Source organism: Grammomys surdaster, unplaced genomic scaffold (assembly GCF_004785775.1).
Source record: "Grammomys surdaster isolate TR1022 unplaced genomic scaffold, NIH_TR_1.0 141, whole genome shotgun sequence".
NCBI classification, from domain to species: Eukaryota; Metazoa; Chordata; class Mammalia; order Rodentia; family Muridae; genus Grammomys; species Grammomys surdaster.
In genome coordinates this window covers 10,451,542-10,473,517 of record NW_021604599.1, presented here as the reverse complement: position 1 = coordinate 10,473,517, position 21,976 = coordinate 10,451,542, and the positions used below count along the sequence as shown (strand labels likewise).

General features: G+C 41.8%; 1 protein-coding gene across 1 annotated transcript in view; it reads left to right on the top strand.

Annotated features, from left to right (window-relative positions):
• Cemip2 (cell migration inducing hyaluronidase 2) overlaps positions 1 to 10,179 on the top strand; it is a 78,337-nt gene extending 68,158 nt beyond the window's left edge. Inside the window, exons 21-24 of the mRNA XM_028764091.1 lie at positions 572 to 670; positions 5,311 to 5,465; positions 8,557 to 8,660; positions 9,047 to 10,179. Of these exons, the coding sequence (XP_028619924.1) occupies positions 572 to 670; positions 5,311 to 5,465; positions 8,557 to 8,660; positions 9,047 to 9,243 (555 nt within the window). The 3' untranslated portion in view covers positions 9,244 to 10,179. The remainder of the gene's footprint in view (positions 1 to 571; positions 671 to 5,310; positions 5,466 to 8,556; positions 8,661 to 9,046) is intronic.
• The last annotated feature ends 11,797 nt before the right edge of the window (positions 10,180 to 21,976 follow it).

Genomic DNA, 21,976 nt, shown 5'->3' with positions numbered 1-21,976 from the left:
AGATGGCTCAGCTGTTAAGAGCACTTGCAGAATTTGGTTCTAATACTGATCTAGGGTAGTTTGGTTCACAACAATCTGCAGTTCCTCCTCTAGGGGATTTGATGCCCCATGGAGACCTGTACATTTGTATATACACATACATGCACACACATCCACACATAGGCAGAGAAAGACAGATATAAATAAATACATAAAAATTAAAAATAAATAAATTTCTAAAAGATGTATACCTGAGTTTCTATGAAATATTTACAATAATTTATACTTAGCATATATTACCAAGTTAATTTTATTGATTTTGATTGTGTGGGGGAATGCATTCTAAGCATGGGATGTGCCACTGAGCTAGACACATCCCCCATCCCCATTGATTTCATCAACAAGATTACACTTGCTTAAAACTGTGATTTTTTTTCCCAAAAAACAAGAGGCATACATTTCTTATATTACATGAATGAGATAGAATTTCAGGTCATGAAGTAATTATAAAGGAATGGTCAGTTGGTATGTTTTGAGGGACCTGTGGGCATGGATACAGTTGCCTTTAAAGATGCAATGTGTTCTTGTCTAGATGGTGTTTACCAGTGACCCTCACAAGAGCTACCTCCCTGTACGGTTCCAGTCACCTGGGAAAGCAGAAATTCAGCGCGGAGATCCATCCATTATTTCCGTAAGTACAGTCTGGTGTGGCCTCAGTCTTTTGGGGGCTGCTGTAAGAAATTGCCACAGACCAGGTGGTTTAGAAGCGACAGAAACCAACTTCTCATAGTTTTAGAGCTGGGTAGTGTTAGATCAAGGCAGTATTAGAAGTAATGTCTAGGGAGGGCCGGTTTGCTGGCCCTTAGGTTGCATGTCTTCTCTGTGTCCCGTCCTATCCTCTCTTGGTTGTAGCTTAGAAGACTCATTCATAAGGACCTCCTCCTTCATTCTGCAAAGGCTCAGTCTCCCTCCTAATGCTATCACATTGGGCACTAGAGTCTCAAAAAAGGAATTTGTAGGAGCACAGATATCGAACCACAGCGTTGCTTCTTGGCCTTTTGGCCAAGTACAGACCACAAGTACAGAATTGCTGTGGCTTCTGGCTTTGAACTTTAATCCTAGTGACATACATTATTTCTGGGACCAGTCACGAGTTTGTCATCCACTTTGATTTACTGGTGGCAGAGGTGCAACTGAGGGAGAAATGCCTCTTTAACAGTTGTGTTTAAAGGTTTTTTGTTTTTTTTCTTAAGTGGATTGTTTATTGGTAACTCTTAGGCTAATGTTAAAAATCTGTTTATATTACTTTCCATTCACTATTACAGAGGGAAAGGCACCTTTTGTTAGAGACTAAGTCTCATGGTCATTAGATATGAAGAAACCCATAGTTAATTTTTTTTTGGGAATTAAAAAAAAAACTTCCAGATTGTTTTAAAATATGGGAAATGATGGCTTCTAAATTCCTTTGGCCTTTTCTTTGAAGGTCTCTTTTATGAACATAATTAGAAAAAAAAACCCGCAAAGACAGAGTATTGTCTTTTCTGAGAGTGTCAGTGCAGGTGTAGATGCGAGTCACAGGGGCAGCACTAGAATTTGGGTTTAAAGCCCAGTCACCAACTAGGAACTAGGATTCAGGTAGGGTCTGCCAAAGTCATGGTGGTCTGGGGGCCCCTGAGCAAGGAGTTCTTTGCTAACAGGTGCCTGTCCATACTTTTATCGGTCTCCTGTGGTCTCTATAGGAGTTCAGTTTGTTAAAGCTGTGAATAAGATTGCCACAAATCTAAGTATATGTGGACAGAATTAGGTTTGCACCCACCCCTTTTTTTAAGGTAATAAGATATATGTAACATGAAATTTCCCATCTTATCCAGTCTTATGCCCGGTTATATGAAGTACATTCATAATGGGCTGCTGTCAGCCACCACCTAGTTCCTTCCGCATTCCTGACCAATAGTTGCCCAGCTCCTGTTGGCACATTTATCTCCAGAACTTTCACATCGTGACCCACTTCTGAGGCCTTGGCATAGTGTTAGTCCCTTCTGAAAGCTTCTTTCTCTCTTTGTTCATTGGCGTGTGTGTGTGTGTGTGTGTGTGTGTGTGTGTGTGTGTGTAAGGGAGATCGGGTGCCTTTTGCAAGCACAGTTTGAGCTGCTGAAAATCTAGATTTTCTTGTCTTACATGAAATGTAAATATTCTGATATTTATAAATAGTGAATCATGTGTAGTTTTTTCACATATAAGATCCACTTTGGTGGGTTCAGATTCAGATCAGTGGGTAGACAAGATGGCTCAGTGGCTGAAGGCACTTGCCCTCATGCTCAGCTACTTAAATTTAATCCCTGGGATTCTCATAGTGGAAACAGGAAACTGCCTCATAAGTTGTTTTCTGACCTACACACACACACCCTCACACTCGTGCGTGTGTGCACACACACACATACACACACACACATACAAACGAGATAAAATGTAATTAAAAGAGAAAAGACTACCGTAGGAATTTGCAGAACTATTTCCTGAGTTACAACAATTTAAACATAGCTAAACAAATTATTTTGTATTCTCATGAGCTAAGTCATGGGTTAGAAACAGTTCAGGAAGGACAGGCATAGTGAGGAGAGCCTGTGGAACTTTTGTTAGCTGTCAGTGTAGCATGATTTACTCTTAATAGACAGAAGCAGTGTGTGGCTAGTATTTAGTCATTTTTTGTTTTGTCTTTTCTCCTTTTGCTGAGAAGATAATATTTGGTAATTCTGGCTTTCCTCTTTATTCTTGAGTCAAGATTTTCATCAGTCACCCAGGCTGGCCTGGACCCTTTTGCCTTATAGGTAGCCCAGGCTGGCCTGTACCCTTCTGCCTCAGCGTCTGGAGTGCTGAGGTTACGGACATGCACTTTCATGCCCCGATTGGAGTTTCTCCTTTTGAGAAGATCACAGATTGTGATTTGGGGAAAGGTTATATGAAACTGTGTGGTAACCCTGCCAGCAGAAGGGAGAGGAAGGTCAACATGACCACTGGAGGCCTCGTGGGCTTTCTCTCAGCAAAGCTGGATCCTCCACTGCCATAGAAAAGAGTCTCAGGACAGGTGCCAACATTAGTTGACTTTAAGTAGAGTGTCTTAGTTACTTTTCTGTTACCATGGCCAAAGCAACTTATAGGAGAGTTTCCTGGGGCTCAGCCCGTGGTTTCAGAGGGTGAGTCCATGACTATCATGGCAGCAGGCATGTAGTAGCCATGGAGCAGTAGCTGAGAGCACACATCTTAAGGCAACAATCAAAAGGAAGAGCTAACTAGTGATGCTATCGATTTAAAATCTTCAGCCTACCCCATGTGACACGCCTCCTAATCCCTATCAAAGCATTCTGCCAACTGGGGACCAAGCATTCAAATCCAGGAGGCTATTGAGGTCATTGTCATTCAAACTGCCATATAGAGATAGGGAGGGGAGAATCCTTGTCCTAGATGTCAGAGTGAGCACAGGGAAGAAAGCAAGAGAGTGTGTGTGGTGGAGGGTGGAAGGGCAAACTGTAAAGGAGAATTGTGCTTCAGTGCCTACAATGGGAGGTCTCTTCAATTCTGTGGCTTTCTAACTTATAACTTTCTTTAAAAAACAAACAAACAAACAAACAAACAAACAAACATAATTTGTGACAGTGCTCAAAGATTAAGTATAAAATTGGAAGGAAACATACAAGTTAGCATCCTTTTTGTAGATAAGCTGTAAGGTGGTTTTGTGAGATACCTTTTTGGGGATTTAAGGTTGGTAGGGTGCTGACGTGATTAAAGCTCAAGGCCATATATATTCTGACTCTTAAGTACGTGTGGCTTGTTTCCTTTAACTTCTTTAAGATATCGTTAAAGAAGACAGGTGTGTCTTGACTCTCAGCCAGGTTCCAGCGTGAGGATGTCTTTCTCTTCCCGTGTTTCCTCCACTTCCCTCCCCCCCTTCTGTTTTTGCCCCAGTAACTCATAGCTTAAGCATCAGTAAAAGCTCCACTTTGCTATTTGATGTCAGAAGAGACATTTGTATTTGTGGAGAAAGAATGAATTCAGTGGATTTGGTATTCTGGACCAGGTGCTGATGGGACCTTCCACAGGTTATGTGTGATGGATGCCAACACCTGAGCACTGACTTCCAGGCCTCAGTGAAATCATAAGTGTTCATGCTGAGATCTGGGCGTTTCAGAGTCACCCTGACAGCTGAGGAGCCTGCCCTCTATTGCTTAAAGAATGTTATCTGGCCAGAAGGAGTCCACCTGTCTCCTCAGGAGAAGCTAGCAGAGCCTCTAACCTTTCCCCATTTTTAGCCTCCTTTATGCTATGGAATTTTTATAAAAATGTGGAGATTATAAATATATAAGTATATAAAATACCTATACAAATCATACTCTTGCTCCTGAGAAACCATAAAGAAATCCATTTCAAGACAATTCTTTGGTCTGCATATAATTGAAGTGAATTTGAATAGATACTGAGATGGGTTTCTTTGTCCATTTTCACAAAGAGAATTAAAAGTACAGAGCATCTTTAGTGGTTTTGTTTTCTGGAGTTTATCCATATTTTGATATTATAATCACCAATGCTGAGAATTCTGTTTCACATAAATACATAGTATAAAATGGCAAGGGGTTTTTAGGGCCATTTTTGAAATTATTGGGAATTTCTGTCCTAATTCCAGGCCAAAATTTATTGGATGACTTTTTTAATGAAACACAAGTCAGCATCTTAAACAAAATTTTAAAAATGAAACATTCTAACACAGTACATTCCAAAGAACCTAAGTTGGTACTTATATGCACAAGAAAGATGGCAGGAAAATAGTAAGGGTTTTGTTTTCCATAATTCAGCCATTATTTTTCTACCTGAGCAGAAAACTTTGTGCATTTAACACACTGCAGGCAGTAGTGTGCAGTATCCTTGACTCAGCTAGGGTATTTGAAGCTGTATTTGCTGGGCTATGGATGTGGTAACATGCACAGTGTAAAGCACATGGGCTGTATGTTCAGAACCAACTCGCTGGTAAAGTCACATGATGCAACGTGGCTGAGCATAGCCATAAATACCGTGGATGCATTATGTGTTTTTTTTTAAAATATGGAATTTTGGGTTTTATGCACTCAGAACATTTCAATCATGGGACTCTACATGGGGTTATGACCTACAGTTACAGAAACTGAAATCTAGTGGAATTTGGGTACCATTTCAGGGAGACAGTGTAAACCAAACTCAATAGAATTTGAATCCTGGGTTTAGAAGGAGCTCCAGAAAATTCAACCCTCCCGGGATGTTTCTGAAATGGAGATGACACTGTAAGGCTTTTTGTATTCTCAGGTCAATGGAACTGACTTTACCTTCCGGAGTGCAGGTGCCCTCCTCCTAGTTGTGGATGCCTGCAGCGTACCCTTCCGGGTGAGGGAAAAACGGATGTTCCTTTCTGCAGACGTCAGTCACATGGAAGAATATTTAAAGGCTAGCATCCCTCCAAGGTAGGTCAAGCTTGCCCTGCACCAGAGAAAAGCGACCTTAAGACGTGACTCCTCACTACCATGGCACACGCTTACCTCTGAGCTCTGTTTATTCCATGAGCACCCCAAGCTTCCTGAGCTGTCCCTTCCCACCTCCATCGGCAGATCCTGGATGCTAGATTTTGTGGCTAATAAGAAGGCTCCTGGGGCCGGGCGGTGGTGGCGCACGCCTTTAATCCCAGCACTTGGGAGGCAGAGGCAGGTGGATTTCTGAGTTCGAGGCCAGCCTGGTCTACAGAGTGAGTTCCAGGACAGCCAGGGCTATACAGAGAAACCCTGTCTCGAAAAACAACAACAACAACAAGGTTCCTAGGAAGAGAAAAATTTCATTTACTCAAGGCTTACCAATGCTGCTTTTAAGAATCTACTTCCCACCCAACTGGCTCAGAAGGCTTATAATTTTGAAGTAATTTCCTGGTAGTTTTCTTCATTGGTTCCAATGATGGACTCTCATACAGCCTTGTACAGTGATTAGTATTCAGGAAGTCACCACCCAGGTCACATGGTATCTGGAAGAGTAGCTTAATTTTTAAGTGGTTGTGTGTCCCAGCTCTCTTTTAAGAGCAGGGTCTGATTTCGTTGTTGTTGTTTTCTGGGTTGACCAGAGCATGCATGAGGACAAGGAGATGAATTCCCAGACCCTTGCTTCTTTGTGGTGAATGTTAAGTGCAGCTTTTAAGGTTAACATTTCCTGCTTCCTGTGTGGTGAGCCTCATCTGGCTTTCTAGTCATTTATTGATCTTTTGCTATATGTAGCCCGCAGAATTACCTCCCAATAAGTTCTAAAAGTTTTTGGGTTGTTTTGGCATAAACTCTGTGTACACGTGTTCATGCTGTTGGTGTGTATGCAGATATGTGTGGAGGGGGTCATTCATCAGCAGGCTTCTCTCAGTAGCCACAGAAGTAGGGTTTGAGTTCCCCCTGCAGATGCCCAAATCTGCAGATGCCCATGTCCCTTGTTTAAGATGTGCAATATTTGCATATAATCTTCACGGTCCTTCCATCCTTTAAATCATCTCTCTATATAATGGCAAGATACACACAAATGCCATTGAAATACTTGTCACATTGTTTAGGGAGCAGTGATAAAGGAAGAAGTCTGTTTATACTCAGAACATGTGAAGACACCCCCCCCCCCGCCATTTTTCATTATGTTTACTTTGCATATGATGGAATGTGGGCCCGTGCATGCCAAGGTGCACACACAGAGATCAGAGAATATCTTGCAGGATTGCTTTTTCTCATCCACCATGCGGGTCCTGGGAGTTGAACTCAGGCCATCAGGGGGTTGCATGGCAAGCACCTTCACCCACTGCACCTTTTGGGTGGAGCCTTTTCCCCACATAGTTCTGATGAGTGACCCGTTGAATTGATGTGTGCAGACCCTGAGGATAAGAGGAACAGCTGTAGGTCTATATTGTGGTTCAGGATAGTTCCAGTGGATTCCTTTTTGAGGTTTCAGTGTTCTTTAAAGATTTTTGTCAATGATTCAAAACCTATATACTCACCTCTCCTCAAACAACCCAGAATGTAAATTTCACCATAAATATTAGAAAACACAGTTTTGCAAGGTACCCTATACACCGAAGATTTAAAAGCAACTACCCAAGGAGAGGCTTTTTAGAGTAAGCTCTTTTCCATCTGTCTGCTGGTTATATTACTCGTTAATCTTCAGAAACTGAGGGCAGGGACCAGGTAGACCTTATAGTGATCTTCTGTCTCTGCCTCCAGAATGCTGAGATTATAAGCGGCTCCACCACCCCTGGTCCCTGCCCTCTAACTTCTCAACACTGTGTTACAATGCAGTATACATACACAACAGCCCTCAGGTCCAACACATAAGTTAGTTTCTGAAGACTAAATTTCACCATAAATATTAGAAGACACAGTTTTGCTCTAGGAAGACTGCAGCCAAGAGCCCACAGCCTAACCCCAGTCTCCAGCACTTGCCAAATCCCACATGAAGATCTACATTACTAAAGGAATTATAGCCAGAGTTCAAAGGAGGGATTCTTTCTCTGAGTGGAAATTAGTTCTATAAGATGCCCTTAACTAGATTAAATTATGAAGGTAGCACATTTTCTGTAAGTGGGAGTAAACAGCTTGCTTTCCTGTTGTACTTGGCAGCTGGTACTGCCATCCACTTCTGAGAGTACTAAGTTCTTCTAAAGAGACTATACCAATACAATGAGCTTGCTGGTCAGATACTAAAATAAACCTTGAAGCCATAGCATCCCGACCATCAAGAAAAGCAGGGATCCACAAACAGCTCTTAAGTATTGTGCTGATTTACTACTATACATTGAAGATGACAATTTTATTTATTTATTTATTTATTCTTTTACTATTTTTCATATGTATGTGTGTGCCTGGTGTCATCAGAGACCATAAAAGGGCATCAGATACATTAGAGCTGGAGTTGCAAGTGCCGTGAGCTGCCGTATAGGTGCTGGGTACCAAACCCTGATCCTCTGGTGGTACAGCAACTGCTTTCAACTGCTGAGCCATCTCGACAGCCCTAAAGATGGCAATTAAAACAAACAAAGAAACAAATTAAAAAAAAGTTTTTAAGCCATGGGGAGCAGGGTATATTCGTTTCTTGCTGTTATTGTAGCACTGGGGAGTCTAGGGCCTTGCTATGCTAGGCCAACCCTGAATCGCTGATCTGCAACCTTGAATTTATCTTTACATTTTAAGTTTGTGTTCACCTATTCATCATAGAGATGATTGACACAGAGAGTGATAGAGCACCCAAGAGAAACCGAGACCACTCTCCACTGGGTAGACACTCCTGGAAGGCTGGCCTCCAGCCTGCCCTCGGGCCTACGTGTCTCTCGTGGGTCTCCCTGTGTTCTCACCCTCCCAAGAACACGGGAAGTTCCCTTTGCAGCAGGGAGTTGCCATTCGTGTCAGAGTGAAAAGCATCTGGCCTGTTTTCCTTTCTAAATTTTCTTTTATCTGGTATGCCTCTGGTGTCCCTAGTCCAGAAGGATTCTCAGTAAATCTATGCTGAGTGACTGGCATTGGCTGATTGTCTAACTTGGACCCACAGGTCAATCGTTCTGTTGAGCACAAGAGGAGAAATAAAGCAGATGAATATCTCGGATCCATTAGTACTTCTGGGATTAGCCAAACCAGCACATCTTTACAGCAAAGGTTTGTATCGGCCGTATCCCGTGATGTTCTTATGATGCCGCAGTGAATGTGTTTTTGTGGTGGTGTTTGTCTGCTAGACTCTTCTCATGAGCTCTGCCCGAGAGTGAGCATCATTGAAATAGTTTCTTCATAAAGGACTATGTCAGAGGAAGTGTGTTGGGATATGGCTTGTCGTTGTTCATTGCTGATATAAGGAAGTGCAGGTGTTTTATCTATATCTATGTTTATAATTTTATATATATACATATATATATTAATAATTATACACACACACACATAAATATGATAAACCGTCTTTGTTTTGTTCAACTCTGACTCATTTCCCTTATTATCTTGTTGGAAATGGTAGCTATAACTTTAACTTTTCTCTCTCTATTTTTTTATAGGTAGTATCGTATTTTTGGGATTCAGTGGAAACTTCACACCATCATGGACTAAGCTGTTCACTAGTCCTGATGAGCAGGGCCTTGGGGTGCTCGAGCAGTATCTCCCTTTGCAGATGGAGGAATACGGGTGCTCCAGGACCAGCAGTGTCCGCAGAAGAGACCTCGAACTCTTACAGCAGGCTTTGAAAGTGCTTTAGAGACTTGACTGTAATTTAAGTGCTGGGAAAGGAAAAAAAATGTGAACTAACTTATTTAATTTATGGCATTTTTAAGACAACACTGTTAACTCCATGGAACCATTTTCCTGTTTGATACAAAAGGGAGAGAAAGAGCTCAGAAGCAATTGCCTGAGTGGCAGCTCTTGCACCAGGGCGTTGCTCAGGTGGTAAAGAACCCTTTTGTCTTCCTGAGGCTGCTGAGCTCAGAGAGCAGTTCTCTTGGTCCTTGCGTTGAGGGGTGCTTGGCTTTTTGTATAGTAGGATCCAGGGAGTCCAAGGGCTTCTTGAGCTCCTTAGAGCACTGGCTGCTGTAGCATTTCAGATACTTGAATGCTCGGTCCTGCAGTCAACTCGGTGGCTGCCCTGTTCAGTGATGTCTGGGGCTCATTTCTGGACAGCCCACAAGGGTTTTATGTGATGCCAGATCTGGTTTTAAGTGGCAACTCAGGCCCAGCACATGTCCTTCTTGCCTGGTCATGTGCCCTTTTTATTCACTTGTATACTGATTACTTTTGTGGGTTCACCTTTAAATGAGGGAACCATATTGGGACAAAAGGGCTTTTGAAATCTTTTAGATCTGTGATCGTTGAGGAGAGAGAGAGAGAGAGAGAGAGAGAGAGAGAGAGAGAGAGAGAGAAAGAAAGAGAAAGAAAGAAAGACCACAAAACTATTTCTTGCATCCAGGTCTGAAACTGGTGGGACTTTTTCTGCAGCTTTAATCCTTAACTTGTCTTGACCTTTAAAATGCAGAGCTGAACTGAATTACTTTTCTTTAAAAGAATCAAGCCACTTCCTAAACTGTAAACTCCTGTCATTTGAACTTACAAAAGAAAGCCAAAAGCCAGGTGTGGTAGTGCATGCCTTTGATTACAGCACTCCAGAAGCAGGTGGCTCTCTGTGAGTTTGAGGCTAGCCTGATCTACATAGTGAGTTCTGGACAGCCAGGGATGTAGAGAAACCCTGTCTCAAAACAAAACAAAACAAAACAAAACATCACCCTGCTAACAAAATAATTTGCAAAAGAAAACCTGTCCTTGGTTTTGGTCTTGTACCTGTGTTTTGTTGTTTTGTTGTGTGGATTTTTTTTTTTTAAAGCTTCTCTGCTCCTTGTCCTACCAAAAAAATCCCAGAGAGTTTACTGCTTGCTACTCCATAATATTGTATCCAAGGAAAGGAAGGAGATGCCTTTTTAGGCTGTAATTATGGAGGCAATGGACATGAGCCTCTTTGTAGCCTTTAAAAGAAGGAGCCTCTCTTAGTGAATGTAGCTTTCAAAGACAAGAAGAAAGGACTCTGGGTCACCCAGTGCCAATTCTACTGGGCTTTTCTTCAGCCAGTGGGGACACATGTGGCAAGGAGGCTGGCTCTGCAGCCAAGAGGGAAGATGCACCAGATGCTGCTGTGTGGTCCGAAGGTGGGTGGATGAGTAGCTGGCTGACAGTAGCGATTGAGTGCAGAAAAGTTCATCTTCCTCCGTGGAGGGCCGAGGCTAATGCCTGTACATTGTGTCCAGGAGACATTCGAGAACAGCTCTGTGACTTGTGTTACTTTACAGAACATGCTACCTCAAAGTGCTGTGGCAAACCTTGGGGACTGTAGTGCTCACAGGACGGGCACATGTCGTAATCAAAGTTTGGTTATTTGTTTATCCGGGTTTTTTGGATGTGGGTATTTTTGTTTGTTTTTTTCCTCTGTGCTTTTTCTTTCTTTCTTTCATTCTTTTTTTTTTTTTTTTTTTTTTTGTACAGTGAGATCTTACCTATTAAATATATTTAGTGGGTCATGGTTCCTGAAGATTGTTGAATTGATTGTGTGTGTGTGTGTATGTGTGTGTGTGTGTGTGTGTGTTGTGACTTAAATATATTTGATGTGTACTGTTTTAGAGTTTCTTTTTTATATATATTTGGAAAAGTTATGCAAGTTTCAAGGCACTCGGTTTTTCTGATTTTATGTACTAATAATTAGGGCCTAAGTTAAATAAATAAAAATGTGTGTGCATGTACTTTGTGTATGTATATTTGTGAATCTCTGTAATTGCTGAGATCTCAGATTCTAGCTTTAAAGACATTATTGGCAGAAATAAAGGTTGACCATCCACACAGCAGGTTGTGTAAGGCTGAGTTACAAAGAACAAGTTTCACCATGAAGACAAGACCACGTTCCGTTCCAGGTGGGAATCACCTGCAGAGCTTTAAAAAACACAGAGGTCTGGATCCCACTGGCTTACTCCCAGATTTGAGTTCATTGATTTGGGGTGTAGCAGGGACATGTGAGGTCTTTTATCATTTTAAATTTTTTTATTAATTTAATTTAATTTTTTTAGGCTCCTTGGGTAATTCCAACATGCAGCCCCATTGGAAACACTGTACATACAACCTCACTGTTCAGCTTTCATCTGCAGAATTGTTGTGATTAAAAAAACACCTTCATGTATCTGTATGCTCTTTTGAGACCTCTACATCACTCACAGGGTTCTCAGTCTTAGTGGATCTTACTGCCGGGACTTTTTAAAAGGCATTTTTAAACGCAGCTTTTAGTCTGTAGTCTTTGCTTTTTAGGCACACAAGCTAATACTCAGGTTTCACTGTATTCTCTTTGTGCTGAGAAATTGTATCCCAAGGTAATTTATGACTTGGGGGGAGGGTGGAGTATTTTCTCTCAGGTGAGGGACTTGGCTGGGTTCCAGAAATGTGGGTTTCCACTTATCAAGCGACTAAGGAGAACAACAGTGGCTTTCAGATGTCAACCGACACCTGTTTTCTATCTTTTGACGGAAGGTCCTGCCTATGAGTGGCTACCAGAGCCGGTGCTGCATAGATTATTCTGAAAGGTGAAGACATCGTGTCTGAGATGAAATACAGGTGCATGGCCTCATGGCAGATAATTCTCAAGGTTCCTCCAAACTGATGTTTACACTCGGGGGTGGAGACAGGCTCATGGTTCCTCTGTACTCCAAGTGTACCTACCACACTCCCCTCATATCTTTAGACCATTAAGCAGGTTACTTTGTGTGGAGGAGGGGAGGCCATGGAAGAGATGGACAAGGGCTGAGTGCTGGTAACTGGGTGAAGTAGTTTTTAGAGCAGCCCAGTGGAAAGGCATTCCATAGGAAGGCATGCACTTAAGCCAGTGCACGTTTTCTTCTGGCAGATAAGTGCTCGGGTCCTACTGAGAATACTTATCAGCTCCGTTCGGCAGAATTGGACTTCCTCCTCTAAATTGTTTTTTATTTTTATTTTTTGAGCTCTTACTATGTAGCCCAGGCTAGCTTCTTGCCCAAGATTGTTGTCCCTCTTTAGCCTCCCAAGTACTTTAGCTACCAGTAGTTCCAACACCCAGCTTCTTCTAGGGCCTTGTTCAAGTCAGACTGCTGGAATTCTTGTTGAGGGCTCAGGTACTTACTTAGGCATGTTTAATGACTTGGAAGAATTCTAGGTTAACAGATCATATTATTACTGTTAGGAGGATAACAGATTGTAGTGGTACTGTCAGTCTGACTTGGTGATGAACCACGCCAGGCTGCTACAAGTAGGAGTCGACACTCTGGACTGAAGTTTGTCTGTGTTCTCTCTCCTCTCTGTCCTGCCTTCCATCCTTTTTCTCCCTCTCTCCTCTTCCCTTCCACTCTCCCTTTCCCCTCTTTTCTCTCCCTTTTCTTTTCTCCCTCCATACTGGCGGTTGAATACAGGCCTCACATATGCAGGGCAGATGCTCTGTGAGTCTAGACCCCAACTATTTCAATCATAAAAAAGTCATGGAGAACCCACCCCAGGTTCCTTGTTCACAAGTGATGTTATTTAACAGTTTGCTGGGTGGGTGATTCAAGCTATTCAGAAAAGAAGGGTGTTTTGTTTTGTTTTGTGTTTCTCACTTTGCTTTAGCTTCAGTGTGAAGAAGCTAGCTGATTGGAAGATACTCACTTGGGGCCTGGCACACACTTTATTGTTAGATGGTATAAGGAGACTCATGGAGTGAACTTTGCCTTCTGAATGAGCAAAAACAGAAGAGCCCCAGAAGAGCTCCAAAAACATTAGCTACGTGATGAAGATGTTTTAGCTGAAAATACTATGAAGGTTGGGAAGTATGCATGGGTGATTTTTAAAAAAAATTTCCTCAAGAGACAAAAATGATTGTCTTATATAAGCAAAGTGACACATTTAAAGGTCACCCCCCAGAAAAGATCAGGAGCTATGATCATGATTTTATAATCAAAGTTACCAAATTTAACTAGTAGCTCCTCCCTACAATTTTGAGTTAAAGATGGTTGGTAAATTTTTGGTTTTCTTATTTTCTAGTTTTTTCCAGTGTCATAATTGCACATACAAGGCACATTGTGAAGTTTTGATATACCCAAGTATCCATTAGGTAAGACCATATGTTCTCCTTGAAGGTTCATCATTCATTACGATGAATACATTCAAACCCCTCATTACTTTGAGATATTTACTACATTATTGTCAGTGGAGGAGTGAGTTCTGTTGTGTGCCTTAGTAATGTTGGAGGAGCCTTTGGCCCACAAGGCCCCCAGATTCCTGCGATTAAACTCTTCACTGGAAAAGTTTGCTGAGCCTTGATCTTGGGGAAAGACTTACATTCAGGTTCCTTGTCTTGTTCGTGGATTATGTCAACCTTTGGAGAACTTAAAAAATATAATAAAAAAACAAAACGAAAACAACAAACCCTGTAGTAGTCACATGAGCCACTTGAAAGTCAGGCTCCACCCTTCCCTCACCCCACGGGCTTCTCCAGCAGGTGGAGCTGGCTGTGAAATTGTATCACAGGCTCTCCAGGTGTTGCTTAGGAAGGCTGCAGTTTGAAGGTCCCATAGGACCCAGTAAGGCAGTCATTTCTTCTCCACACTTCTCCAGGAGGAGCACATCCAACTGCATTTGGAGCCCTGTACATTCTTAGCTTACTGGTTCCATCTTTCTACATTGTTTCCCCTTCCACCCCTCGAATTTGCTTTGATAGATTACTGCCAGGCAGATTTGATGCCCACCAGGGTATGTGGCAATTACTGAGGCAAACTTTTATATGAAGCCCAGGATTGGGTTTTTCCTTTCCCTTAATGATGTCTGCAATTCTCACTGTTAAAAATCATTCCTTTGGCTATGGTTATTTCCTACTTAGAATTCTTAGGCATCCTTTGGATTTTGCAATTTCTTTTTCTTTTCTTTTTTTTTTAGTTTTCGTAAGGACTTGAAAGAAAAGTATACGATAGCTATGATTAGACCATACAATGACAGCACAGGTGTCTTGGCTTTGGAAATAGAATGGTTTTGTATCAAAGCTTCTTTAATTCAGATGTGTTGTCTTAAGGGGGACAAATGATCAGAGACAAACCTTTGCTTTGTAAGCCGATTTCACTACATGACCTTCATGGAAGTTGGCAGGAGGTGATTGGGTGGACTTGAGGATAAGGACATTGATCTTGTTGAGAAAGAGTGAGATCTTGGGTGGGCATGCTCAATTTTGCTTGTATCAGCTCATCAGCACCTACTTACTGGGGGAGTCACTTAGACTAAGAAGCCTTCTGAAGGAGGATGAGTCTCAGAACGTTAAAGAGAATCAGTAACTTCCAACATGGGAAAGAGAAGAAAGTTCTGATGTAAAAGCAGGCTCATGAGAAGAGAAATCTTTTTGATTACTTTATCAATCTATCTATCTATCTATCTACCTATCTATTTACACATATATATGTATAAAGTAGATACACCTTTTAAATAAACTATTTTATATAAAAATACATATATACATACACACAGACACATATATACACATACTATATATACTTCTGAATCCAGCTTAAGGAAGACAGCTCTTAGCAGTGAAATATAGGTATTTGCTACAGATATTACGGATATTTTGGTGAGCAACTCAGGTCTGTGAAGACATTTAGTAGTGTTACTGGGAGCAGCTTCCTACTTCCCATCTTCAGCGTTTTTTTCTTGTCAAGCAGGACTATAAACACATTGTGTAATGACAGGAGGTATTGAATGAAAGTGACCTTGGCTCACAAACAGCTGGCAATCTGAAACACCTGGTGGGTTTCACGTACTTGTAAATTCTTTAGTATTTTATAACAGTTAGCGAATTAGGAACTCAATGTTTAAACACATTTCCAAGATGGCGGAGGGCACACTGAGACTGCCCTGTGTCTCTGAGCCTCTGCCCTTGTCTCATTTGTTTCTGGACAGCAGCACCTGGAATCAGGCAATACCTGCCTAGGGAACTGCTTTGAACACCCACAGGAGGACTGCATTTATTCTGGTGGTTCTGAGGGTCCCACAGCTCAGTAACCAGCTGTTACAGACCAGAGCTCTGAAATATGGAAATGACTCTTCTACAGTGAAAATATGCGGCCACACCCATTTTACAGTTGGGCTGTAGAGCATTCTGCTCTTGCCATTCTTGTGAGGGGAAGCTTGAGTCCAGCTAACAGTTTGCCACTTCCAACCAACTTTACCATGAGGAAGTGGTTCTCAACCTGTGGGTCCCAACCCCTTTAGGGTCAAACAACCCTTTCACAGAGGTTGTCTAAAGACAATTGGAAAATACAGATATTTAGACTACTATTCATAACAGAAACAAAATTCCAGTTATGAAGTAGCAAGAGAAATACATGAGGAACTGTATCAAAGGGCTGCAGCATTAGGAAGGTTGAGAACCACACAACCCTTGGCTAATAAACTCAGCTTTTCAACCACCCACATTTCCACTCTCTACCCAAGAGGAAAAGTCGCTAGCATATAGCAGATTGGTTTTGAGCTAGGTTTTACGTAATATGCTGAAGCTGAATTGCAGACTTGGGAAAGAATACTGTTGGCAACAAACCTGCCCATGTTTCTGCCCATTTCTTCATGGTCACACATTATACCAACACCTCTTGTCCTCTGCTCAAGGATTCAAGGTGTGTGTGTGTGTGTGTGTGTGTGTTATTGCAAGACTGAATTCCGAGACCTCTTGTAATTCCTCATCCTGTTCAATACTTAGGATTTTTAGTCCTTGCTAATCTAACTCAGAGACAGGTTTCATGTCTCAAATTCATTCTCATTTGGGCAGTAATTCCATTTAAATGTTTGCTACAATATCTACAGTGCTGAAGAGAACGAAAGTTTTAATTATCTAACTCTGGTTGACTTGCAAAGCAATTTTAGCCTCCCACGTACTGACCTTAATGTGAAAGTGCAGCCATCTAAGTGTGGAGAGAATTATAAACGTGGAAGAGCCACAACTTACAGAATGAGTCACCGAGTAATTGAGTCAATCCCAACGACAGGATGTGAGCACTTGGCTTTGAAAGGAGTCCTTTCTGTTGATCAGGCATGTTGTGGGTAATAGCTGACTTTCTTCCTGTTCTAGGTAATGTTCCAAGAACACAGACCAGACAAGTAACACTGTCAGGTTCTGAAGCATACACTCCTTTTGAATTTGGGCCCAGGGATTTAGCTACAAGTAAGCATATTTACCTGGTTATATTTCTGGAAGCCTTCTTTGTTCGAAGTGTCTTGCATTTCTGCAGGTCACCTCATTTCAATAGCTAAAAGGAAGAGATTTGGCAGTTATAACTTTCCCCTGTTGCAGCTCCATATTAGAAACACACGCCAGCAAGGCTAGGTGAGGCTCCAAGTGGGGAAATGTTACACAAGCCGGATGACACTCAGCAGGATCAGGGATTTCCTGTGCAGTTTACCTGTGGGTGGGGGGAGATCAGTTACAAACATGAAGTGATACCAGAGGAGGGGTGGCTTTACTATGACCTGTGATTTCTATCTCTTGTAAATTCCTTGGGAAAAGTTGCTGTTAATTCAATTAATGATGTAGTATATCAAAGAGCAGAGTCTAAAGTCTCTGGACAACCATGTTAGATAGACATCTTCTAAGTCATCCCTTAGAAACATATGTTGCTGTGTCCTACATGATGGAAATGACACAGGATTATTTGCTTTTATTTGGCCACTCTGGGAAGCACAGTGACCCACCTGAAGATTTAAAAGGTAATATCATTCTAATTTTCATATTCTCTCTGTCTCTCTCTCTTTCTCCCCCTCTCCTGCTTTCCTTTCCTCCCTCGTGTGTGTGTGTATGTGTGATATGTATATGCATGTTTGTGTGTGGTATGTGAGGTGTGGTGTGTATGTGTGTATATATGTGGATGTGTGTGTGGTGTGGTGTGTGTGTATGTGTGTGTGTATGTATGTGTATGTGTGTGTAATGTGTGTGTATGTGTGTATATGTTTGCATGTGTGTGTAAGTATGTGTGTGTGTGTGGTGTGTGCTGGGGTAGAGATCAGTAGACAGCTTCCATATTGTTTTTCTCCTCTCACCTTTTTTTGAGAAAGGATCTCTTTGCTGTTTGGAATTGTGGTGTGTACTCCAAGCTACTTGGTCTGCACAATTCCAGGGATTATCCTGTCTCTGCCTCCCATCTCATTCTAGAAGCATTAAAGTTGTAGGCTTCAGTACACTCAGTTTAACATGGGTTCTGGGGACCAAACCTCTGGTCCTTCCGCAGCAAGTGCTTTGCCCACAGAACCCTCTCCCCAGCTCAATAATAATATTAGAAGTAAAGAATGGTAGAAAGAACAATGAACAACTCTTAGCTTTTGCTGGGGAGAGAGAGGTTGTTCCAAAGTGTCAGGTTCCACTTGTCCCCAGAGAAAGCAAAGAGAGGAGCTAGAGACATGGCTTAGGTTGCTGCTCTTGCAGAGGATCCAAACTGAGTTCCCAGCACCCATGTGATGTGTGACAATGGGTAGAGGAGGACCCACAGCTGCTGTAGCTCCAGCTGCAGGCACTCTGACACCCTCCTCCGGCCTCTGCAGGCACCTGCACTCAGGGGCACATGCTCACCTGCACACACAAATTAAAAATAACAATAAATCTTGAAAGAAAACAAATGAAAGTAAAACTCAGGACAGGATTGACATCAACAAGGCTGTGTTGGGGATGCAAGGTTTAGGGTCTCAGGCAGTCACTGGCATGAACTTTAAGTGTAAGATAGAGGAAGAAAGAACTGGACTGTGGTAGGCATTATTAAGCTTGGTCAAGGTGTGGTCTGGTTGAGTGTTATCTCAGTTCTAGGTTTGAAAGATAGTTGGAAGAAATCATTCCTTGTGGGTCAAGCTGGTCTGCTTGACACCTTTCCTCTAGCACAGGGGTGACCAGTCTGTAAGGATTTGCTGTTCCTGGAGTCCAAGGTGACTAAAGGTTTAGGACAGTGACTAGAGACCTTCAGATACCTTTTGTATGTCTGGGAAAGGATATTGTAAAAGGTGACAGTAACATATACCTTCATTACTTTTATCTTTGTGCCTTTAGTCTGGAAGGGGAATAAGATGAGAAAGGCATATCAGTTTGGATGAAGACTTGTGGGGTGACTAATGTGCCTCTGTACAGTTAAGCAAAAATATGACCTGTTTTTAAGACAACAGAAAGAGAGGTAAATGAAGATACGGATGCCAGGATAATACCATGGTTTCTGTTACCCAGGGGCCCAAAAGAGTCAGTCCATCTCAGCAAAAGCAGTTTCTAAATAGTTGTTATTTTTACTTTTAAATTAGCAAGTTGGAAGCAATGGACTAATTGCTTAATTTCTGAGTTTGCTGAGTGTGACAGGAGTCTTTCAAGAGCAAATTCTGCCTCCTGTGATCACCACCGTTGTATGTGTGTGTGTGCACACGTGTGTGTTGATCATATGTCTGATAGTCTATTTCTTGTTCCAATATCATTAGCTTGTTAAGAAATACAGAGGTTATGATATACTGTTGTGTGTGGGAGACAGAGTCCTGTTTCAAGGGCAGAGTCAACTCTACTGTTAATTACTAAGCTGAAGTTAGCTGTTCAGGTATACCCACCCACTTAGTGTGAGGTTCTAAGTTTAGAGCAAAAGCTGGTTTAGCCTCTTTAGTTAGATTTCTATGAGTCAAATCATCTTGAAATGAGCTGTTGAATAGAGGGTATTCAATTGCCAGGTACCATATAGGAGAGAATGGGCTGCTAAGGGGAGCAATCTTTGTATTCTAGAATACTGTACTCTGGGCTCTTAGTACAACATGTTTTCCAATGCCTGGGATGATGTTTCTTTCATGTATGTGGTATTTGTGTTTGCACATGTGGATGTGCATATACATGTGTGTGCCTATGTGTATGGCAGAGGTTGAAGTCAGGTATCTTCTGTTGTTCTTTATCTTATGTACTGAGGGTCTCTCACTTGAACTCATAGCTCTCTGATTGAAGTGGTCGACCTAGCCATAGTTAGCTCCAGGGGTCTCGTCTCTGCTTCCTGAGTGCCACTGAACCTGCCAGCATTTACACAAGTACTAAGGATCCTAACTCTGCTCTTCATGTTGGCATGGTGAGTGCTTTCCTGGCTGAGCCATCTCCATCTCATAGACCCAGTATCATGTTTCTTAAAGTAAGGTTTATGGCTATTTCCACTTGATCCATAGGCTTATAGCTGAAATAGTCTATATTCTAGATGAATTGGGTTGGAATCTTGGGTTAAAACTCATAGGTATGCATTCACACAAGCAACTTATCTAGTGAAGGTTTCACAGAACCTTCAGATGTAATGAGGGTGACATTGCAAATGAGTGGATATAGGACAATTGGTTCAGCAAATGACATAAGAACAACTGAATTCTTACAGATAAAGCCTTTTCTCAAACCACAAAGGAAAATAGCCTTTATATAGATTAAAATTAGAACTATAAACCTTCAGGAGATATTATAGGAGAATATCACTGGGACATTGAAACAGAGAAGGATATTTTCAAATACTTCAAAATCAAATCAGCGGAGAAGTGACTCAGACTCCGAGAGAGTGTACTGCTCTGACAGAGGGTCTGAGTTCAATTCCTAGTACTATTTGGAGGCTTGAAATGACCTGTAACTCCAGCTCTCAGGGGATCCAGTACCCTGTTTAGCCTCCATGGGCAATGCATTCACATAGCCACACACAGACATACAAACAAACATATAACAAATAAAAATAAATTTCAGATAGAACAAATAATTATACACAGGGTAGTTCTGCTACCGTCCAGTCTGCCTCTGTTTATAGGTGCTTCTACAGCACAACATAATGCACTGAGTAATTTAAAAGGAAGAGAAGCTTGTTTTTCACAGTTCTGAGATTGGGAAGTCTGAGGTCAAAGTATTGATGGATTCAGTGTGAGGATCCACATTAGAGCACATAGACAGCAGCTCCTCACTGCATCCTCACATGACGGAAGGCACAGGGCAGCTCCTGGACTCCTTGGATAGCACTCCTGCTGGGATTACAGGGCAGTGGTGCCAGCACAGTGATGCGTGTAGTTCTGAGAGCGGAACCCTGAGCCTCACACACACTCTACCTACTGCCCATATTGGTTGTCCTATTATTTGTGTTCCGTGGACTCTTACTTAGAAGCCTTAGGTTCCATCTGAGATCCCACATCTAACGTTTTGCTCATGTAGGAGTCTCTCAATTATAATAATTTCTCAGGCTTTCCTTTGGGTTATTTATTTATTTATTTATTTATTCTCCTGGTGACTTTAACTGTTTAGAAGATACTTTGTTGTTATTCTGTAGGAAGTTCCTCATGGACATCTGATTGATGGTTTTCAAGTTGTTCCCCACTGGATCGGAGGAGGGTAGAAGTATACGTAAAGTGTCAGTCTCATCATGTGGCAAAGTGTATATACTTATATACTGTTAACATGACGTCCTGATGCTGCTAACTCTGGCCAGCTAGTAGAGGACACCCTGTCAGATCTCAAGGGCAGCAGCACTGTCTTGGCAACCCTTCTCCCTTTCCTAAAGGGAGACTAAAGTCTTTGGAAGGAAATCACTGTGTACAATCAATACCAATCTGCTTTATAAAAGAAAACAATGATCTTAAAAGAACAGTGATTTGTCCCAGGACAGAGTTAGTTATAATCCAAGTTATGATTTGGACCATAGAGGAGTAACTTAATCCATAATGAGATAATTTTAATCTTAATTTGAAAACCATTATAATTCAAATATTTTAATTACATTTAATTTCACATATAATTTACATGTCAAATTAAGACAGTGAATGTACTGCATTAAAAACTCACTTTTCTGTCTCAACAACCCTTCTATTGCTCAGTCTAGGCTTTAGACTTATTATCTATGATATTTTTTAATATCAACATATATTCTCACATTTTCACAGAGCTGACCTCAGAATGAGCAAAGGAAACATTGTTCACATTAGAAAGGACAGAACCACTACCAAGTAGCAATGAGGAGACGAAGCTCCATGAGAACCAGAAAACTTTACCCAAAGCCTTTCCAGAGCATTCGCCATTCAGGCAGGAAGTTCTCACAGGTTCAGATCTTGGAAATATAATAAGAAAAAGGTCCTTGCCCAGACGATGTGTCTTCTAGGGATCTCAGCTCTCTTGATTCCTCAGAGCAGGCACCATGCTTGAATCCTATAACACGGCAAGCACATGCCTAACATCTGCAAGGGCCTGGGCCTGGTTATTCACATCATAGACAGCTGGATAGGTGGCTAAGATAATCACTGAAATGCTGGGTCATCAATCAGGGATCCTGGATGCTGAGGCCTGAGAATGGCAGCTGCCTCACCTAGAGGACTACTCACTCTTGAGCAGGACTGAAAATGATGGCGGGGTGAAGTGATGAGGTAGAAGAATGATGAGTAAAAGGCGTAGACATGATGGCAGAGCTAGTTAT